The sequence below is a fragment of the Diplotaxodon limnothrissa genome, linkage group LG3 (genome assembly GCF_057381915.1).
Source record: "Diplotaxodon limnothrissa isolate DT_005_m linkage group LG3, D_limnothrissa_male_GT1.1, whole genome shotgun sequence".
NCBI lineage: Eukaryota > Metazoa > Chordata > Actinopteri > Cichliformes > Cichlidae > Diplotaxodon > Diplotaxodon limnothrissa.
Window position 1 is genome coordinate 53,849,506 of NC_140598.1, and position 17,073 is coordinate 53,866,578.

General features: G+C 41.9%; 2 protein-coding genes across 2 annotated transcripts; one reads left to right on the top strand and one right to left on the bottom strand.

The window, feature by feature from the left end:
* The first annotated feature begins 8,295 nt into the window (after window positions 1-8,295).
* On the top strand, window positions 8,296-9,272 carry LOC146636573 (general transcription factor II-I repeat domain-containing protein 2-like). Its single transcript, XM_085350353.1, has 2 exons — window positions 8,296-9,130; window positions 9,241-9,272. Exons 1-2 carry the CDS (start codon window positions 8,296-8,298, stop codon window positions 9,270-9,272), a joined length of 867 nt encoding a protein of 288 aa, XP_085206479.1.
* Window positions 9,273-14,635: 5,363 nt separating this feature from the next.
* cnpy4 (canopy FGF signaling regulator 4) lies at window positions 14,636-16,646 on the bottom strand. The gene is made up of 6 exons (XM_085349580.1): window positions 16,493-16,646; window positions 16,275-16,401; window positions 16,044-16,140; window positions 15,812-15,934; window positions 15,472-15,589; window positions 14,636-14,761 (listed from the first exon to the last, which is right to left on the bottom strand). The coding sequence occupies exons 1-6, from the start codon at window positions 16,575-16,577 to the stop codon at window positions 14,646-14,648; spliced, it is 666 nt and encodes a 221-aa protein (XP_085205706.1). The 5' UTR covers window positions 16,578-16,646; the 3' UTR covers window positions 14,636-14,645.
* Window positions 16,647-17,073: the final 427 nt, after the last annotated feature.

Here is a 17,073-nt window from a genome sequence, read left to right on the forward strand (position 1 = left end):
CCAGTTACTGAGTGCATTGGAGACTAAGATTTGACATCCAAAACATGAGATGAGTTTGCAAACGACACTTTAAATTAAACCAGAGATCAAAATATCTCAAATTAGCCCATTAGTAGCCAACTCCCATTTATCATACTTATGATACTCGTGCATTTTTTCATAATATGTTTGTGCTTTCTGTAGTTTATAGTTTTGTAGTGTTACGTCATGCAGCAGGAGACATGACACAGCTCCCTATAAATACAAACAGGTTGACCTTTGCCATTATTCCAGATTTTTTTTGTTTAGTAGAAAACTACAATTTTTAAGACTCAGCTCAGCATTTCATGGTTTGTTAAGGATTCCTTTTCTTTTCTCTTTTTTTGCACTGCATGGATTCTCCTCCTTCAGGTTTATTAGCATTGGCAGGTAAATTGAGGGGTGCAGACAAAGTTCAGTTGCAGTAGTCTTATCTCGTCATCCAGGCAAAGATCTCGCTATCCCCTTGGTGAAATAGGAAAAATAGCTGAAGTTAATTTGGTGGAGTGGATCGTTCTCAGATGTGAGGCAAAACTGATACAGATGGAAATATAGGAACGAGAAAGTGGAGGGAGGGAGGAGGGAAGACGCTTGATTGGAGAGGAGGAAACTTTCCCAGAGAAAGACATAAAACTGATTGATGACTTCCCTCGAGGAATGTTTCCCCAGGTGTGTTTTGTGTGTGTGTGTGTGTGTGTGCGTGCGTGTGTGTCTAGTTACAATGCACTTAAGAAATGCTATCCTTGGACACAGGACAAGTGCAATAAAGTAAACTGAGGAGTGAAATAGCACGTTAATGCATCAATATTGCATTTTGGCAACATCAATACAAAGGCACATGAGATATCAGCGTGCTGAGGAGGAGGTACCCTTATAAAGAATAATTTGAAAAACGCAAATACTAATTGAGAGCAGAAATCACCCCTAACAGTGATATAAGAAAAAGCGTTTAACTGTGTAATAAAGTCCTAAGGAGGTCCTTGACAGGTGCTTTGCACTGCCAGATTGTTCACCCTGCAGCTAGTAGTGTTCTTAGAGACTCAAAGCATAATAAACAAAACACCACGGAGGTGCAATTTTAAAAGTCAACATTAACTCGCTGTAACAGAAAAGGGGCACATTTCACAATACATGGCTGTCCGTGTTTGATGGATTAGCAGTGTTTAAATATTTAAAGTACTACAATATGGCTCTGTAGCTTGGTTTAATGATCAACTAAGGGAAGGGGGGGGGGATTTCCAATATAGCGAAATTACATGAATTTTTGCCCCCCCGCCCCAGCTCTCGGCCACCTTTTGGTGCAACAGATGGGATGTTATATTATCCTGGAGAAAGATGCCCGTGTAGTAGAAACATCCAGGCCTAATGTGAGCCACCATCGGCTCCAGTTATGCCACAGGGAAGTGTTGTGTGGTCTAGACACGACCCTAATATCACAATCCACCTGACAGCTGGCGCAAATAAAGTGAACTTGCGCCTGAGCAGAGGCACACCCGGAGTCCATGTCATCAGTCAGAGCCCACAGAAAACTGCAGATGTGGGGCCGAACATTCACTGTTATCTGGGTTTCAACACAGAATTAATAAAAAGATTTACCGCAGAGGTCCAAGAAAAAATAAATAAATAAAAGCAAAAATCAGTGTAAATACCACATGTGGGAAATAATGACTCAAAGACTGAAAGCAATTAAAGCTTAACCCATAAGAGCTCGGACCCATTTTTACTGTGAGGAAAACTATGGGAGAGTCAGTTTTGAAACTTTAACAGAAACTTCTCAGTGTGTAAAGAGGCAGTGACACCTGTGTCACCGTGGGTTCTTATGTATTTAACTGAGATCAGCTGAATCTTTTTTTTCTCCTCTACATATGATTAATGAGGTGACAACAAATAAAACTAGAGAACTATTAATGATCTTGGACAAAAAGAAAAACATGCATTTGAGGAGATTTTTGACTCAGTCCAAAGAAAACATTAAAAAAAAAAGTCAGCGGTGTACCTCAAGGTTCAATTTCGGGTCCCTTAAAGTTGCTTTGTACTGTGTGTATTATTGATCCCACTAAATGCAGGTGTAAAAACACCTTTAGAGCCTCTCTTTTAAAAACAAACAAACAAAATTTTCTCCACCGGGATGTACATAATAATTTAAATGTTATGGTATAATTCTGCATTTAAATGAAGACGTTTCTTTTTTAAGTGGCTAAAGCCTAGCAAATTATAGACAGATTAGCCATTAGCTCTGTAGAATTTAACCATGATGTTATTATAAATGACTTAAAAGAGGGGGGGGAAGCATATAAAAAACTAAGAGTCAATTTTAGATCCATATTTCCTTTTAGATCTTTCTTCTGTTGACAAAAATATTAGGGGTCAACGTACTAAATATGCAGTAACTTCAGCTCATTGCTGCTAATTCATCACCATAGCAGCATCTTCTGCAAGAAAAACTTTGCATACTACTTGGGAAAACCAAGGTTCAGAGGCTGTAAGAAGATCCTCTGTAAACATTGAGATGTGTCTCATCTGTTCCAGAGATCGACCCCCTCCGTCATCTGAACAGATCCTCGGGGAGATCGTTTTTCTTTCCCTCTGACCTCCGCTCTAGTCCATAGAGGGAATAAACAATGGGCACGCTTTTTGGTATAAGCCTCATCGGGATTCTCATTTGTATATTCACCCAGAAGATGGCAGTCATTTTGGATTTTAAAAAATTTCTATGTTCTACAAATATGTACACAAATCATTATTTCCTAAGTAATGCAATATGATTCTTTTTGTTATCTTTAAGGAGGAAAAAACAAAATAAACTTTATTGAATGCTTTGGCTCTGAAACATGCTTGGTATAAAGAACAGAGTGTAAAATTATCCTGGTTGCCATGAATCCAAATGCAGTGTTTTGTTTTTCCAGAGTTTTCCTCACTTTGTCTCTGGCACGAGTGCTAACGGGTGCTGTTTGCTGACGGGGAGCAGGCTGTTGTTCTGGAAAACAAACAAAAAACAAATCAATTACCCTGTTTAGTTCAAGTACCGGCGGTGTGGAATTTAGAAGAAAGGATTTTTGCTCAGCACCTTTTCCTGACAGCAGCAACATGTTCACCCTTAAATCTCTGTCGCTCTGTCTCTCGTTTCCAGCCACATCATGGTGGCCTTCTGTTGTATTTAAACTGCTTGTTAAAATACTTTTATCATTGTGGTTGATTAAGATTTCCAAAATTAAGAGTGACCTACATCTCGCTTTAGCTCACATATCAAATATTTATCCACTACGCACCTTGCCAAAGCAAACAAAGAAGGTTTCTAGATCCTTTCAGAGAGGAAAACAATCAGAGGAAATGAAACACGAGGAAAAGGAAACAAACCGAAGGCTTTGTTCACAAAAAAATTATTAAAAATGGACGTTTCAACACAATATCAAACACTGACAAGCAGCTTGTGTAATATGATAAAAACATTGTGTATATTTTTGTCATAGGGGTTTTCATCATCAGAGGAAGTTGCCTGTAATACAATTTCAAGCGTGATGTTGACAAATGTGGATATTTCTAAAATATCGTTACAAGGCTGGCAAACACATTTAAAGTTTTAATTTGAATGATCTCACCAGCCTCATTGTGCAAGGCGCACCTTATAAGGTATCTTCTTTAAACATCTGTGACACCTTTGGGCACAGGGCCCACAGACTGTAGCAGTTTCCAAATAGTGGCATGATAATCACTATTAATCACTCTTTAAAGTTTTGCACATTTTTGTAACTTTCCTTTTTGCCTGGAAACTCATTTTTGTACACATCACTTTATCTGCTATCATGATATTACAAAGTCATAAAGCTCTGACTGTGGAAGCTTCCAGACAGGTTACCAGGCTCTATGGATTAAATAAAAGTGAACACACACTTGATATTTCAAATGCACCTGCAGGTGTAGTCTGCAAATAAATAAATATAAATAAAATAAAAGGTCAGCAATGCAGCCTCTATACAGATGGCTACATGAATGCTTTAAAAAAAAAACAGTTCAATGACACTAGCCTGTAATTAAAAAAAAAAAATGTTAGCATTTTTAAAATTATCTTCTTCGGTACAGGTATTTGAGATTGATGTAGGCCTTCTCTGGAAGAAATACGATTGGTCCCAAAGTGGTTATCTCTGCAAGAACAAAACATCCGAGTGAATCTTCTGCTGATCCTGTGACTTACAAGCTGTCTGCTTTTAAAATTCTGTCCAAATCACAGCAGAAGCAGCGGTTTGTCTGGGCTGTGTTGCTCCTCAGCGCCATCTCGTGGCTGGACTTGGCAGTAGCTGTCTAAATCGTGTTGTCAGTGCTGGGACAACTCATAGAGTTGATCGTCGCCATCCTCTGATCTCCATTTGAAAAAAAAAAGTTTGCATCAGGCATTTTTCAGTGGTTTAATTTGAACTTGGAAACACTGACCTTTAACTTTTTTCTTTCTTTCCTTCTTCTTTTTTTTAGTTTTTTAAGAAAAGGACTTTTTTCATTGGGATCTTCCTTGAACTGCGCCCAGCTTCCAGGTAACACGTGATACCTACAGGGAGTGCAGAATTATTAGGCAAATGAGTATTTTGTCCACATCATCCTCTTCATGCATGTTGTCTTACTCCAAGCTGTATAGGCTCGAAAGCCTACTACCAATTAAGCATATTAGGTGATGTGCATCTCTGTAATGAGAAGGGGTGTGGTCTAATGACATCAACACCCTATATCAGGTGTGCATAATTATTAGGCAACGTCCTTTCCTTTGGCAAAATGGGTCAAAAGAAGAACTTGACAGGCTCAGAAAAGTCAAAAATAGTGAGATATCTTGCAGAGGGATGCAGCAGTCTCAAAATTGCAAAGCTTCTGAAGCGTGATCATCGAACAATCAAGCGTTTCATTTAAAATAGTCAACAGGGTCGCAAGAAGCGTGTGGAAAAACCAAGGCGCCAAATAACTGCCCATGAACTGAGAAAAGTCAAGCGTGCAGCTGCCAAGATGCCACTTGCCACCAGTTTGGCCATATTTCAGAGCTGCAACATCACTGGAGTGCCCAAAAGCACAAGGTGTGCAATACTCAGAGACATGGCAAAGGTAAGAAAGGCTGAAAGACGACCACCACTGAACAAGACACACAAGCTGAAACGTCAAGACTGGGCCAAGAAATATCTCAAGACTGGTTTTTCTAAGGTTTTATGGACTGATGAAATGAGAGTGAGTCTTGATGGGCCAGATGGATGGGCCCGTGGCTGGATTGGTAAAGGGCAGAGAGCTCCAGTCCGACTCAGACGCCAGCAAGGTGGAGGTGGAGTACTGGTTTGGGCTGGTATCATCAAAGATGAGCTTGTGGGGCCTTTTTGGGTTGAGGATGGAGTCAAGCTCAACTCCCAGTCCTACTGCCAGTTTCTGGAAGACACCTTCTTCAAGCAGTGGTACAGGAAGAAGTCTGCATCCTTCAAGAAAAACATGATTTTCATGCAGGACAATGCTCCATCACACGCGTCCAAGTACTCCACAGCGTGGCTGGCAAGAAAGGGTATAAAAGAAGAAAAACTAATGACATGGCCTCCTTGTTCACCTGATCTGAACCCCATTGAGAACCTGTGGTCCATCATCAAATGTGAGATTTACAAGGAGGGAAAACAGTACACCTCTCTGAACAGTGTCTGGGAGGCTGTGGTTGCTGCTGCACGCAATGTTGATGGTGAACAGATCAAAACACGGACAGAATCCATGGATGGCAGGCTTTTGAGTGTCCTTGCAAAGAAAGGTGGCTATATTGGTCGCTGATTTGTTTTTGTTTTGTTTTTGAATGTCAGAAATGTATATTTGTGAATGTGGAGATGTTATATTGGTTTCACTGGTAAAAATAAATAATTGAAATGGGTATATATTTGTTTTTTGTTAAGTTGCCTAATAATTATGCACAGTAATAGTCACCTGCACACACAGATATCCCCCTAAAATAGCTAAAACTAAAAACAAACTAAAAACTACTTCCAAAAACATTCAGCTTTGATATTAATGAGTTTTTTGGGTTCATTGAGAACATGGTTGTTGTTCAATAATAAAATTATTCCTCAAAAATACAACTTTCCTAATAATTCTGCACTCCCTGTATAGAACCCATGCTGGGGGATATGCTCCCTCCTTGTAGGCATTCAAAAGTTGGGTATTTCAGTGCTAACAGTGCTCCTGGGGTTCTGATGGAAAAGGAAAGGTACAAGCTGAATCTGGAAGAGTTTGTTCTGAACTTGGGGCAGGAAACAAGATCTGGAGCTGCTCAGCTGGGAGTCTGTGAAACATCTGCAAAGAACAGACAAAACCTTTATCAGATTTACCTTCTGCCCTCAGCTTTTATTAGCATTTTGGAATAATGGGATGCAGGAACTGGAAAGCAATATGTTCAAAGGAAGTTGCTTTCATTTGGAGAATTAAGTGGAGGAACTACTGTGGACATTAAAGACTCACCCCTGGTGGTCTATGGTGGGATAGCTGGGGTAAGAATTCACATTGGGGTCAGAGTGGCCACACAGCTGCTCGCGTACAGCTCTGAGAGGAAGAGGATGATGAGGCCTCAATGTTGACTGCTTCAGCCAAGAAGTAAACAGATGTCTGTCGCTCACTGTTCCAATCATCTGATGAGGGATGAGCTGCAGATTTAATCAGCTTTCAACTTTTGGAACAAAAAAATGTTTCCTTGAATGTCTACATGAAGAGAAAATCTGTTTCTATTGCATTGTTTTATTTATAGCTCGGATTTCAAATCAGAATTTAAGGAACAGTTATATCAAGTAATAAAGGTCAAAAGTCGTTCTTTATGGAGGACCCAGCATGCCAAAATTACAAACAAATAAATAAGAAGGAATAAAGGGAATATTCATAAAATGTTATAAACAGGTATTTCAATGCGCTCCTACATTTGTTTATTTTTGTGCTAATACTCCAATGTACATTCACCAGCCACTTTATTAGGTACACCTTGCCATTATTCATCTGGACCTCTTTTACTTTCAGATCTGTTCAGCTTTTTGTTTCATTCAGAGAATGTAACAAAATAGCTGGACACAAAAGCATTTTGTGTTTAAGACTTCTGTTCCAGTCTAACTGTTTACATTGAAAAATGATTTTGTTTTAGCTCAGAGAAGTCATATTTTTCTTGTCTTGATGCTCCAAATGTTTTCAGTTGGTGAAAGGTCTGGACTGGAGGCAGGCCAGTTCAACACCTGCACTCTGCTACTATGAAGCCATGCTGTTGTGATAGACACGGTATGCAATTTATCAATGTCTTGCTGAAATATGCAAAGCCTTCCCTGACAAATGACATCTGGGTGGGAGCACATGTTGCATGGAAAGGTGTATATATTTTTCAGCATTGATGATGATTTTCCAGATGTGCTAGCTGCCATCTCTATAAGCACAAATGAACCGCACCTTTATACCATCAGAGATTAAGGTTTTTGAGTGCTGATGACAAGCTCCTTTTTATTCCAGGCCGTGGTGTTTGTGTTTTCCAAAAATAATTTAAAATCTTGATTCTTCTGACCACAGAACAGTTTTCCATTTTGACTCAGTGCGTTTTAAATGAGCTTTGACCCAGAAAACACAGCACTGTTTCTGGATTGTCTAAGGCAGGGGTCACCAACACGGTGCCCGCGGGCACCAGGTCGCCCGCAAGGACCACATGAGTCGCCCGCGGGCCTGTTCTAAAAATAGCTCACCATAACAACTTACCAGTAAGCTGCATCTATTTTTATTTTTTCTTCACAATTGCATTGGTGTTAATTTGTTAGAGATATATATTAAAAAAAGTTTATTATTAAATATTAGATCATGATCTAATATTTAGTGCTAGCTGGTCTCCACGGAAACAGTTGCCGTGAAGACCAGCAAAGGCAAAGGTGAGGAGATGAGGAAAACATGGCAGAAAAAAGGAAGAAAACATATAATTTTCACAGTGAATGGGAGGAAGAGTTCTTTTTTACCTCTGTGAAAGATTCATGCGTGTGTCTCATTTGCGGGGCAACTGTGGCAACGGCAAAGCGGCACAAGGTGGAGAGACATTTCCGAACGTGTCACACAAGCTACCATGCTAACTACCCAAAGGGCAGCACACTGCGAGCGGAAAAGGCCCGCGAATTAAAGGCAGGTTTGAGCAAACAGCAGTCTTTTTTCACGAGACCGGTGAAAAACTCTCAAAAAGCAACCGAAGCCTCATTTAGAGCTACACATTTCATGATTAAGAAAAAGAAGGCATTTTTAGACGGGGAGTATTTCAAAGAAGCAATGATGATAATTGCAAAAACTGTGCTTAAAGACGAGAAATATGGAAACGATGTAATCTCCACTCTCTCTGATGTCCAGCTGGGGGCAACTACAATTGTTAGAAGAGTGTCGGCTATGTCCGGGAACTTGGCCAATCAGTTGGATCAGGATCTGGCAAAGTGCAGTTGGTTTAGCATCCAGTGTGACGAGTCCGTCGACAGCAGCAGTACAGCACAGCTGATGGTCTTTATCCGGATGGTATTTGATGGTTTCTCCACAAAAGAAGAACTTCTGACACTACTGCCGCTAAAGACAACAACGAAGGGAGTTGACATCTATAACGCGGTGAAGGAGTTTTTCGCGAAGAAAAAGGTACCGTTGGAAAAGCTGGTATCAGTGACTACCGACGGGGCTCCTGCTATGATCGGCCGACATACGGGATTCATCGCTCACTGTAAAGGTGACACAGAGTTCCCAAACTTCATGCATTACCACTGCATCATTCACCAGCAGGCGTTATGCGCAAAGGTGATCGGCTTCGAGCACGTCATGACTCCCGTCGTGAAGATCATAAACAGCATCCGCTCCAGAGCTAAACAGCACAGAACATTCAAGGTGCTATTGGAGGAGCTGTCAGCTGAATATGGTGACCTGCTACTACATACGGAAATCCGATGGCTCAGCAGGGGACGGATTTTGCTTCGTTTTTTGTCACTTTTGGGTGAAATCCAGGAGTTCATGCAATCCAAAGGGGAAGACACATCTCTGCTGGAGGACACTGAGTGGACACTTGACCTTGCGTTTTTAACAGACATTACTGGGAAACTGAACCATTTGAACTGTGAGCTGCAAGGCAAAGGTAAGACTGTTGCTGACATGATAAGTGCTTTAAATGGATTTAAAGCCCAGATGAGCATCTTCTCTGTGCATTTACAGAGAAAAAAGGTGCTGCACTTTCTTTCTGTGCAGATGGTGCTGAAAGACAATGCTTCTGCATCTGAGACTTTTGCCAAAGTTGCAGAAAAGTACACTCAAGTCATAAACTGACTTGGTCAAGAGTTTGAGAACAGGTTTTGTGACCTTGATCAGCTTTGAGCCATGCGTCTCATTTGTTTCCAATCCTTTCATGAATGTGGACACAACATGCATTGCTGAGCAACTAAGTTCAATGTTCAGCTTGGATGCTGGACAGGTGGAAATCGAAATTGTAACATTGCAAAATGACGTCCACCTCAAAGCCCATCAGGGTGCACCAAACTTTTGGTGCCTTGTTGACACAGAAAAGTACAGTGGTGTGTGCACAGCAGCTATGAAGGTTGCCAGCCTGTTTGGTTCAACCTATCTTTGTGAATCAGCCTTTTCTGACATGAACTTCATCAAGAACAAACACAGAACACGCCTCTCCGATGCACATCTGCAAGACTCACTCAGAGTTGCAGTGTCAAGTTATACCCCAGATTACAACACACTGGTGAACAGCATGCAATGCCAGGTTTCCCACTAACAGACAAAGAAAGCCATATTAGATGTTCTCAGTGGCAATTTGCTTTAAAATGCTGCCAATTTGGTGAAAAGTTCTGTAAAATTTGAAAGTTGATTTTTTGTATGTTACATACATACAAAAATAATGTATGTAACAGTGCATGATTTGTTAAAATTTGTTAGTGGTAAGTGAAAATGTTGTAGAAGTGATCACTTCAAAATGTAAATACTTGCAGAGATATATAGAAATAAAGCGTTGCATATTGATATTTATGTTTCCTACCTTGTTTCCTACTTGCATTCTTTATAATTATGGTGAAAAATAATTAACATAATTAGTGTCCGTACATAGATGAATATCATTAATTATTAATGATAACACATAATTAAGTTAAACTGAGGAAATTTGTTATTTGAGAAGTGTGTGTCAAACTGGTAGCCCTTCACATTAATCGGTACCCAAGAAGTAGCTCTCACTTTCAAAAAGGTTGGTGACCCCTGGTCTAAGGAGCTTGGAAAGAAAAGCGTCTGGACTTGTTTAAGTTACTTGAAGACGTTTCACCTCTCATCCGAGAAGTTTCTTCAGTTCTAAGAGTCAAATGGTGGAGAGTCCCAGATATAAGCCTAGTGGGAGTTTCCCCCCACAGAGGGACAAAAGGACCCCCTGATGATCCTCTAATCGCCTGAGCCAAGGTGTGAAACTGGGTGTGGGTCCCAATCAGCCAGAGTTTCGGGTGTGTTCATTGTGAAACCTGGCCCCACCTTATCATGCGAATTCCTGAGGTCAGATGGCCCAGGATGTGAGTGGGCGTTAAGGCGCCTGGGAAGGGATCTCAAAACTGGATTATAGATGGCAGAGAGTTGGTGTCGTAAACCCCCGCCTCTGTTCAAAGATGGTCGCTCACAGTGGACATAGATGGCTTCTTTCACTCCTCTTTCAAACCATCTGTCCTCTCTGTCCAAAATGTGAACATTGGCATCCTCAAAAGAGTGTCCTTTATCCTTAAGATGCAGATGGACTGCTGAGTCTTGTCCTGTGGAGGTGGCTCTTCTGTGTTGTGCCATGCGCTTGTGAAGTGGCTGTTTGGTCTCTCTCTTTGCTGACAGCAAAGAGGCACAGAAAAGAAGATCAGACACCAGCGAGGGAGGATAAGAAGGACAGACACAACAACATTGTCATCCCCTATGTAGCCGGTGTATCAGGAAGACTCAGAGTTTTCTCCAAGCATGATATCCCAGTGTATTTCAGACCCAGCAACACGCTCAGACAGAAACTGGTTCACCCGAAAGACAAAACGCCAAAACACAAACTTAACAATGTGGTGTATGCTGTACAGTGCAGCGAGGAATGCCCAGACCTCTACATTGGAGAGACCAAACAGCCACTTCACAAGCGCATGGCACAACACAGAAGAGCCACCTCCACAGGACAAGACTCAGCAGTCCATCTGCATCTTAAGGATAAAGGACACTCTTTCGAGGATGCCAATGTTCACATTTTGGACAGAGAGGACAGATGGTTCGAAAGAGGAGTGAAAGAAGAAGAAAGGTATTGTTGATCTTTGTGTGGTAATCCGTTGTGTTCAGGACCACGGTGCATCTTCCCTTATCAGCTGGTAATATAGTGATGTTGTGGTCTTTGCTCAGGAAAGCAACGGCCTTCTTTTCCTGTATTGTGAGGTTAGACGGCGGAACTTTGGCACTGGAGAGGGTGGCTGAGAGTTTCATCCTGATTTGCTCTGCTTCTGTCTGTGATAATTTATTAATCTGTATGGCGGTTTCTGTAGCTGTGATGAGGTCCACTATGGGCAACTGTTGCGGAGAAATGGCAAAATTGAGTCCTTTGGCTCAGCGGTCTCCAACCTTTTTTGCGCCACGGACCGGTTTATGCCCGACAATATTTTCACGGACCGGCCTTTAAGGTGTCGCGGATAAATGCAACAAAATAAAACCAGTACCGGTACCGAAAAAAAAGAGGATTTATTCATAACACACGTGAAAAGACCCAGGAAAACCAAGTTAATGATAAAAACGATAACAAAATAACGCTGAAAACCCTGAAAACCATACATTTCACACCTGAGCCTCAACTCTCGTGGCCCGGTACCAAACGACTCACGGACCGGTACCGGTCCGAGGCCCGGGGATTGGGGACCGCTGCTTTGGCTAATACTCTCTTTTCAGGTTCAGTGAGATTCCGGTCTGAAAGGTTCTTCACCCATTTTTCCTGACTGTCCTCAGGTGTGTGTTCTTCTCTGAGTTGTGTAGGTTCAGACCAAGGAGTGTTTTTGAAAGCAAGGTGTGGAATTTCCTGTGTTGTCTTTCTTTTCCTTTAGAGTGTTGGGCCCGCTGAGCCTTGTCCACAAACTTGTAAACCTCTTCTAAAATAGGAGAGGGTAAAACAGTTTCCAGTTCCTGCAGAGACTGGCTAATCTTGTTCTGGAGGGCATCTATAGTGAAATGGACCTGTCTTATCCTTTCACTTAGAAGCTGATTTTGTGCTTTGTAGAATCAGAAGTCCCACTGGGTTTAAATCTGGGACTCTCCACCATTTGACCTTAGAACTGAAGAAGCTTCTCGGATGAGAGGTGAAACGTCTTCAAGCAACTTAAACAAGTCCAGATGCTTTTCTTTCCAAGCTCCTTAGACTACGATGACCTGGATGACTGAGAACCTTCACAGCCATATTTCTGGATTGTGTTCACTTATGGCTTATTCTTTGCATTATAGCGCTTTAACCTGCCTTTGTGGATGACGCTGTCAACTATGTTCACACACAATGATTTCTATAAGCATTTCTGAGTCCATGGCAGAATCATACCTGTTTTTAATGCCATGGTGTCAAATGGACATTTTACTCATCAGTCCAGTTTTTGGAATTTGGGTTATATCGTCAGTTTTTAATGGATCAGCGACACAATAAAAGCTCTTAAGACTTTTATGTTTGTGTAAATTATCATTTCTGTTCACACTGGACAGAAACAGTGTGAACAGTGCCACCAGGTGAGGCGGGAGCAAGTTGATAAAAAGCACAACACTCTCAGCACTATCAAGAGAACCCACTAGGTGGCAGCATTAAGCAGCTACATTCAGGCTTTGTGAGGTTTTGTTGAGCCCTGAAGAGCTGAAGTTGGACAACAGCACAGCTTTGTGTGAACCACAACTGTTCTCACACAGTCAGCAGAAATTGTGGTAGTCTCCATTCTCAGACACCTTGGCAGTGTAGTGATCCTGCAGGTGAGCCAGTGTGCAAGAAAGCAGTTTTTATTAGAATCTTAATGCTGTCCTCATAACATTTCACCACAGAGACCTGGATCTTGTTTCATTTATCTGCAGTTATAACTTCAACCGGATCTCCAAAGTGGGAGTTTGGCCTGTTTGCCTGCCAGCTGTGTGGGGAAGAGAGGGCAGCTTTGATAAGTGTAACACTTAACAGCTATATCTCCTGGGTCTAGGTGCGGTTTCCCCCTCTGGGGACGAGGGAACCTGAACCTGGGGTGTAAAGTATGTTTGGGGAGTATGATTGTGTGTTCAGTGTCCATTTGTGTCTGTCTTCAAGTTGGGTGAGTGCTGACTATTTTTATATGCGTGCATGAGGGTGGAAATGCACATCTGTGTCTATATGTCAGGTCGGGTCTTAGACTCCACCTCTTTGGGAACATCTCAGGCCCTCCAAAATATGGAGGCCTATCTCCCCTCACCACACTCCCTGCTGGTGGCTGATGCCCTCAGGCGTTGTTGGTTCTTGGTGTCCGGGGCTGGGCGCGCAGGTATGTTCTGGCTCACTCCCGGTGGCTGTTTGGGGGGGACTGGCGGCCGTAGCTCAGTCTGGCCTCTTCTATGGGGTGGGGGGGCCCTCGGCTGGGTTCACTCTTCCAGCCCCCTCTGGCTTCTGCTCTGAGGCTGCTGGGTGACCCCTGCTCTGGGGCTCTCCTCAGCTCTTCCCAGGAGGGTGGCACGGATGCCCCTCGCACTCTGGGGCCTTTGGATGTCTGGGTCCTGGATCTTCTCCATGCAGGCTTCATGCCCTGGAGGACAGGGCTATGGCTCCCTACACCCTCTAGCAGATTGTTACATGGAGAAACATTTTAATTAAAGTGCGCTCATCCACACAGGTGTACACACGGGTGTTCCCTGTTCATAGACAAACCACACCTTTCTTGGTTGCTACCTCAAAGAACATTGTGCGCTGTCGGTCCTGAGTGCTGCACAACAACATTCAATGTTATTGCATTAATGTCAACTTTAATGCGATGGTGTTGTGTTTATTATGCTGCTCTTTTTTGCTTGTTCCCCCCCCCCAAACAGGTGAATTTTCAACAGGAGATTTTTCTTCTTTTTAAATAGCCTTTCTCACGGTTTTTAAAAAAAAAAAAAAAAAAAAAAAAAAAAAACCACACTTGGCAGTTATTAATCTAGTCAGATCATACAGAAACGAGATGAAATAAACAAAGATGTGTATTTCATGAGTGATTTTGTACAGAGGCACTGTAAAAGTAGTATTTTATTAAACATGAAAAAAAACTGTACATACTGCACTTCAAGTCTGCAATTAGGGATACAACAATACTGATATGTACCATGACTGTGGCAAAGGGAGAAGTCACATGATGATCTAACATTCAAATATTAAAGATAAAGGTTTAAAACCTCACAGGGAGCGCTGTAACAGTTCAGAAAGGCCACACATACAAAATAATGGAAGACGTTTAGGGTTAAATCCTATAAAGTGTCATGTTGCACGTGTTCATCGTAAAGCTATATATCTAAGTGTAACTTTTACTGAATATTTGAAACCCTCTCAAACGATTTCAGCTTCTGTCCACCAGTTTGCAGTTAGAAAAACTTGTAACTGAGGTGTAGTGTTGTCTTCTTTGTTCCCCTTGTCTTCTTCAAAGCTCCCCGGCATCATGGATCTTTCCCTCTTCTACCACCTCCTCCACACTTGTCTCCTCCTCAGCTCCTTCTTTGTCCCCCATGTCTCCTTTCCACACCTCCTTTAGACATTCTGAGGGAAGGAGAGAAAGAAAACACAAAGGGCTGTGTGGTTTCAGTTCACATTTCAGTCACTTTACATGCAAACAAACATTCTCCGATAGCTGTGGTTAAAAATAAATAAAAATAATAAATGCACAGCATCATCCATGCTTACAGTTGGAGGACTTTGTGCAAGCATGTCTGAGTAAATCTCTCCCTCTTTGTAGCCAAATATCTACAAATGGACACAAACACTAACAAATGTCCAAACCGCAGGGCGAGCAGCAGGACTCCCTTACAGAAAAGGGCAGACATGAGTGATAACAGGATTAGCAATAATTCAGTGAGACACAGCATCAAAGATGAGTTTGGGTGCAGGTGGTTTGCAAAGTGGCTTGCAGGTAACCAAATGAAAACAGAATTGGCTCTTTGCATGTACTCACACCACAGTTCCAGTTTATCCTAGAATCTGACGTCCTCTCTTTTGCTCACATACACACTTTAAAAATGTTGTATTGTATAAATTTTGTGATTTGACTTCAGGGCCTGTTTGAATTAACCCTGGGCTCGATTCAATTTACAAAACAGAGGAAATGAGAAGTTCTTATTTTCTCTGTTGCTTTTCCTGGTATATGAATGTAATCATTTTGGCAGGGTGTTTACATTCTCAACAAAGTGCGACTTAAAATATAAATATCATCTGCCAACCAGTAACTTGTTTTGGCACCATGCATCTCCCACCTTGCTCTGATGTCTCGAGGACGTGGTTCTCACAGAGGAAATTCTCCAGCCTCTGGTCCTGATGATGGAAGTACCAGTTCTCGACCACATCCTCATACTGCTCCAGCATAGTCTCACACTAACACACACCAAGTAATTAATATCAATTAATTTAAGTGTACACTACATTAAACACATTTCCTCTTGGTTTCCATAGCAGCACCTGCATAATGCCCACCACAATATAGTGTAATATGACGAAATGATTACATATACAGTGTCATCAAATAACTTATGCACTTTACAAAATGTGGAGCAAAACGTGCATTTAAAACACACACACACACACACACACTCCTACCTGTTTTTTCATGTCTGTCACCTCCACAGAGGGCTCGTCCCACAGCTCGTACGGCATCCCCAAGTCCACTTGAACCCCTTTGTGTACCAGATTCTTCAGGGTCGTCATGGTCTGACTGGAGCCCTGCAGACACACAAACGAGCTAAATGTCAGTATGACACACAAGCTGAAGCAATAAGGACCACGTGACCAACTTTTTAATGCACAACTATTAAAAAAACTGTTAGATTACCTTAGCATATCTCAGGCTGCCAGGCCTCTCTGCATGAACATTATACTCCAGGATGCGCTCGCATATGTTGTCTACAGCCTCAGTCAGCCGAGTTTCCCTGCATTCAAACACACGGGGTTAACTACTGGTCTCACAGTCAGACACAGGTCACAGCCTGCAGTACAGCTCAAACATGCCACAAAGAAATCCCAGCTTCAAATAAGTTGCATGTCCTCATTCAGAGATACCTACGAGGTGTTGTATTTGATCTTTTTCCTTCTTTTGCCGGTGCCCAACACTTCTCCGACCTCCAAGACTTCACGGGAGCGAGCGGTTTTCTCCAGAGCGTCCTGCAGCTCGACTGTCAGAAACTTACACACTGACCGAGATCAGAAGTCACACGTTAACAAGAAGTTTGGTAACTGTGGGCAGGTCCAAGAATAGCTGCTGGTGCTAGTTTCTGCTCCTACCTTCGCATTTATTCGGCAGCCTCTCGTTTTCTTCCGCCGAAATAAAGCCGCAGAGCCAAAACAAAGACACAACGGCAAATTTCATTGCAACGGTTCGCTTTAAAACCTGCGGGAAAAGTCAAACTACCACGAGTTTAAAGGCACAGGAGCCACATCGGCGTATTTGACGGCGAATTTAAACTGCGCGTGCGTAGTACGTCATAACAGACGTAACTAGTCGATGCATGATGCTGCGATGTCAGGGAAGATAGTCTATCCACAAACGTTAAAGAGCTCAGTTTTGAGTTCAGTTCTTTACTAATAAATGTATAAGCTCTTAGAATCAACGTCACTTATTATTCTTTTAATAACTTTAGTTTAATGTATTTATTTTTTAACATTAGTGTATTTATTAGTATTTTTTTAAAAGGGTCCCACTCCTAAAAACAGAAAAGTGGTGGCTCTGAAGGAAAAACGGGTTCCAAACCACTTCCAGCAACATGTGGCTAATAAAGTGGACAGTAACTGTATATAGAAATGACAGAAATATTTACAATATAATGCACATAGATATATTAACATGAAATAAAAGGATTATGCAT

What these genes read in the sequence shown, in the direction of transcription:
- LOC146636573 (XM_085350353.1), top strand. Translation starts at nt 8,296, where the DNA reads ATGATAATTGCAAAAACTGTGCTTAAAGACGAGAAATATGGAAACGAT. An exon ending in CTGTGAGCTGCAAGGCAAAG is followed by an intron (nt 9,131 to 9,240) that starts GTAAGACTGTTG and finishes CTTTCTGTGCAG; the next exon opens with ATGGTGCTGAAAGACAATGC.
- cnpy4 (XM_085349580.1), bottom strand. Translation starts at nt 16,577, where the DNA reads ATGAAATTTGCCGTTGTGTCTTTGTTTTGGCTCTGCGGCTTTATTTCG. An exon ending in AAGATCAAATACAACACCTC is followed by an intron (nt 16,141 to 16,274) that starts GTAGGTATCTCT and finishes GTTTGAATGCAG; the next exon opens with GGAAACTCGGCTGACTGAGG. An exon ending in CCTCGAGACATCAGAGCAAG is followed by an intron (nt 14,762 to 15,471) that starts GTGGGAGATGCA and finishes TCCTTCCCTCAG; the next exon opens with AATGTCTAAAGGAGGTGTGG.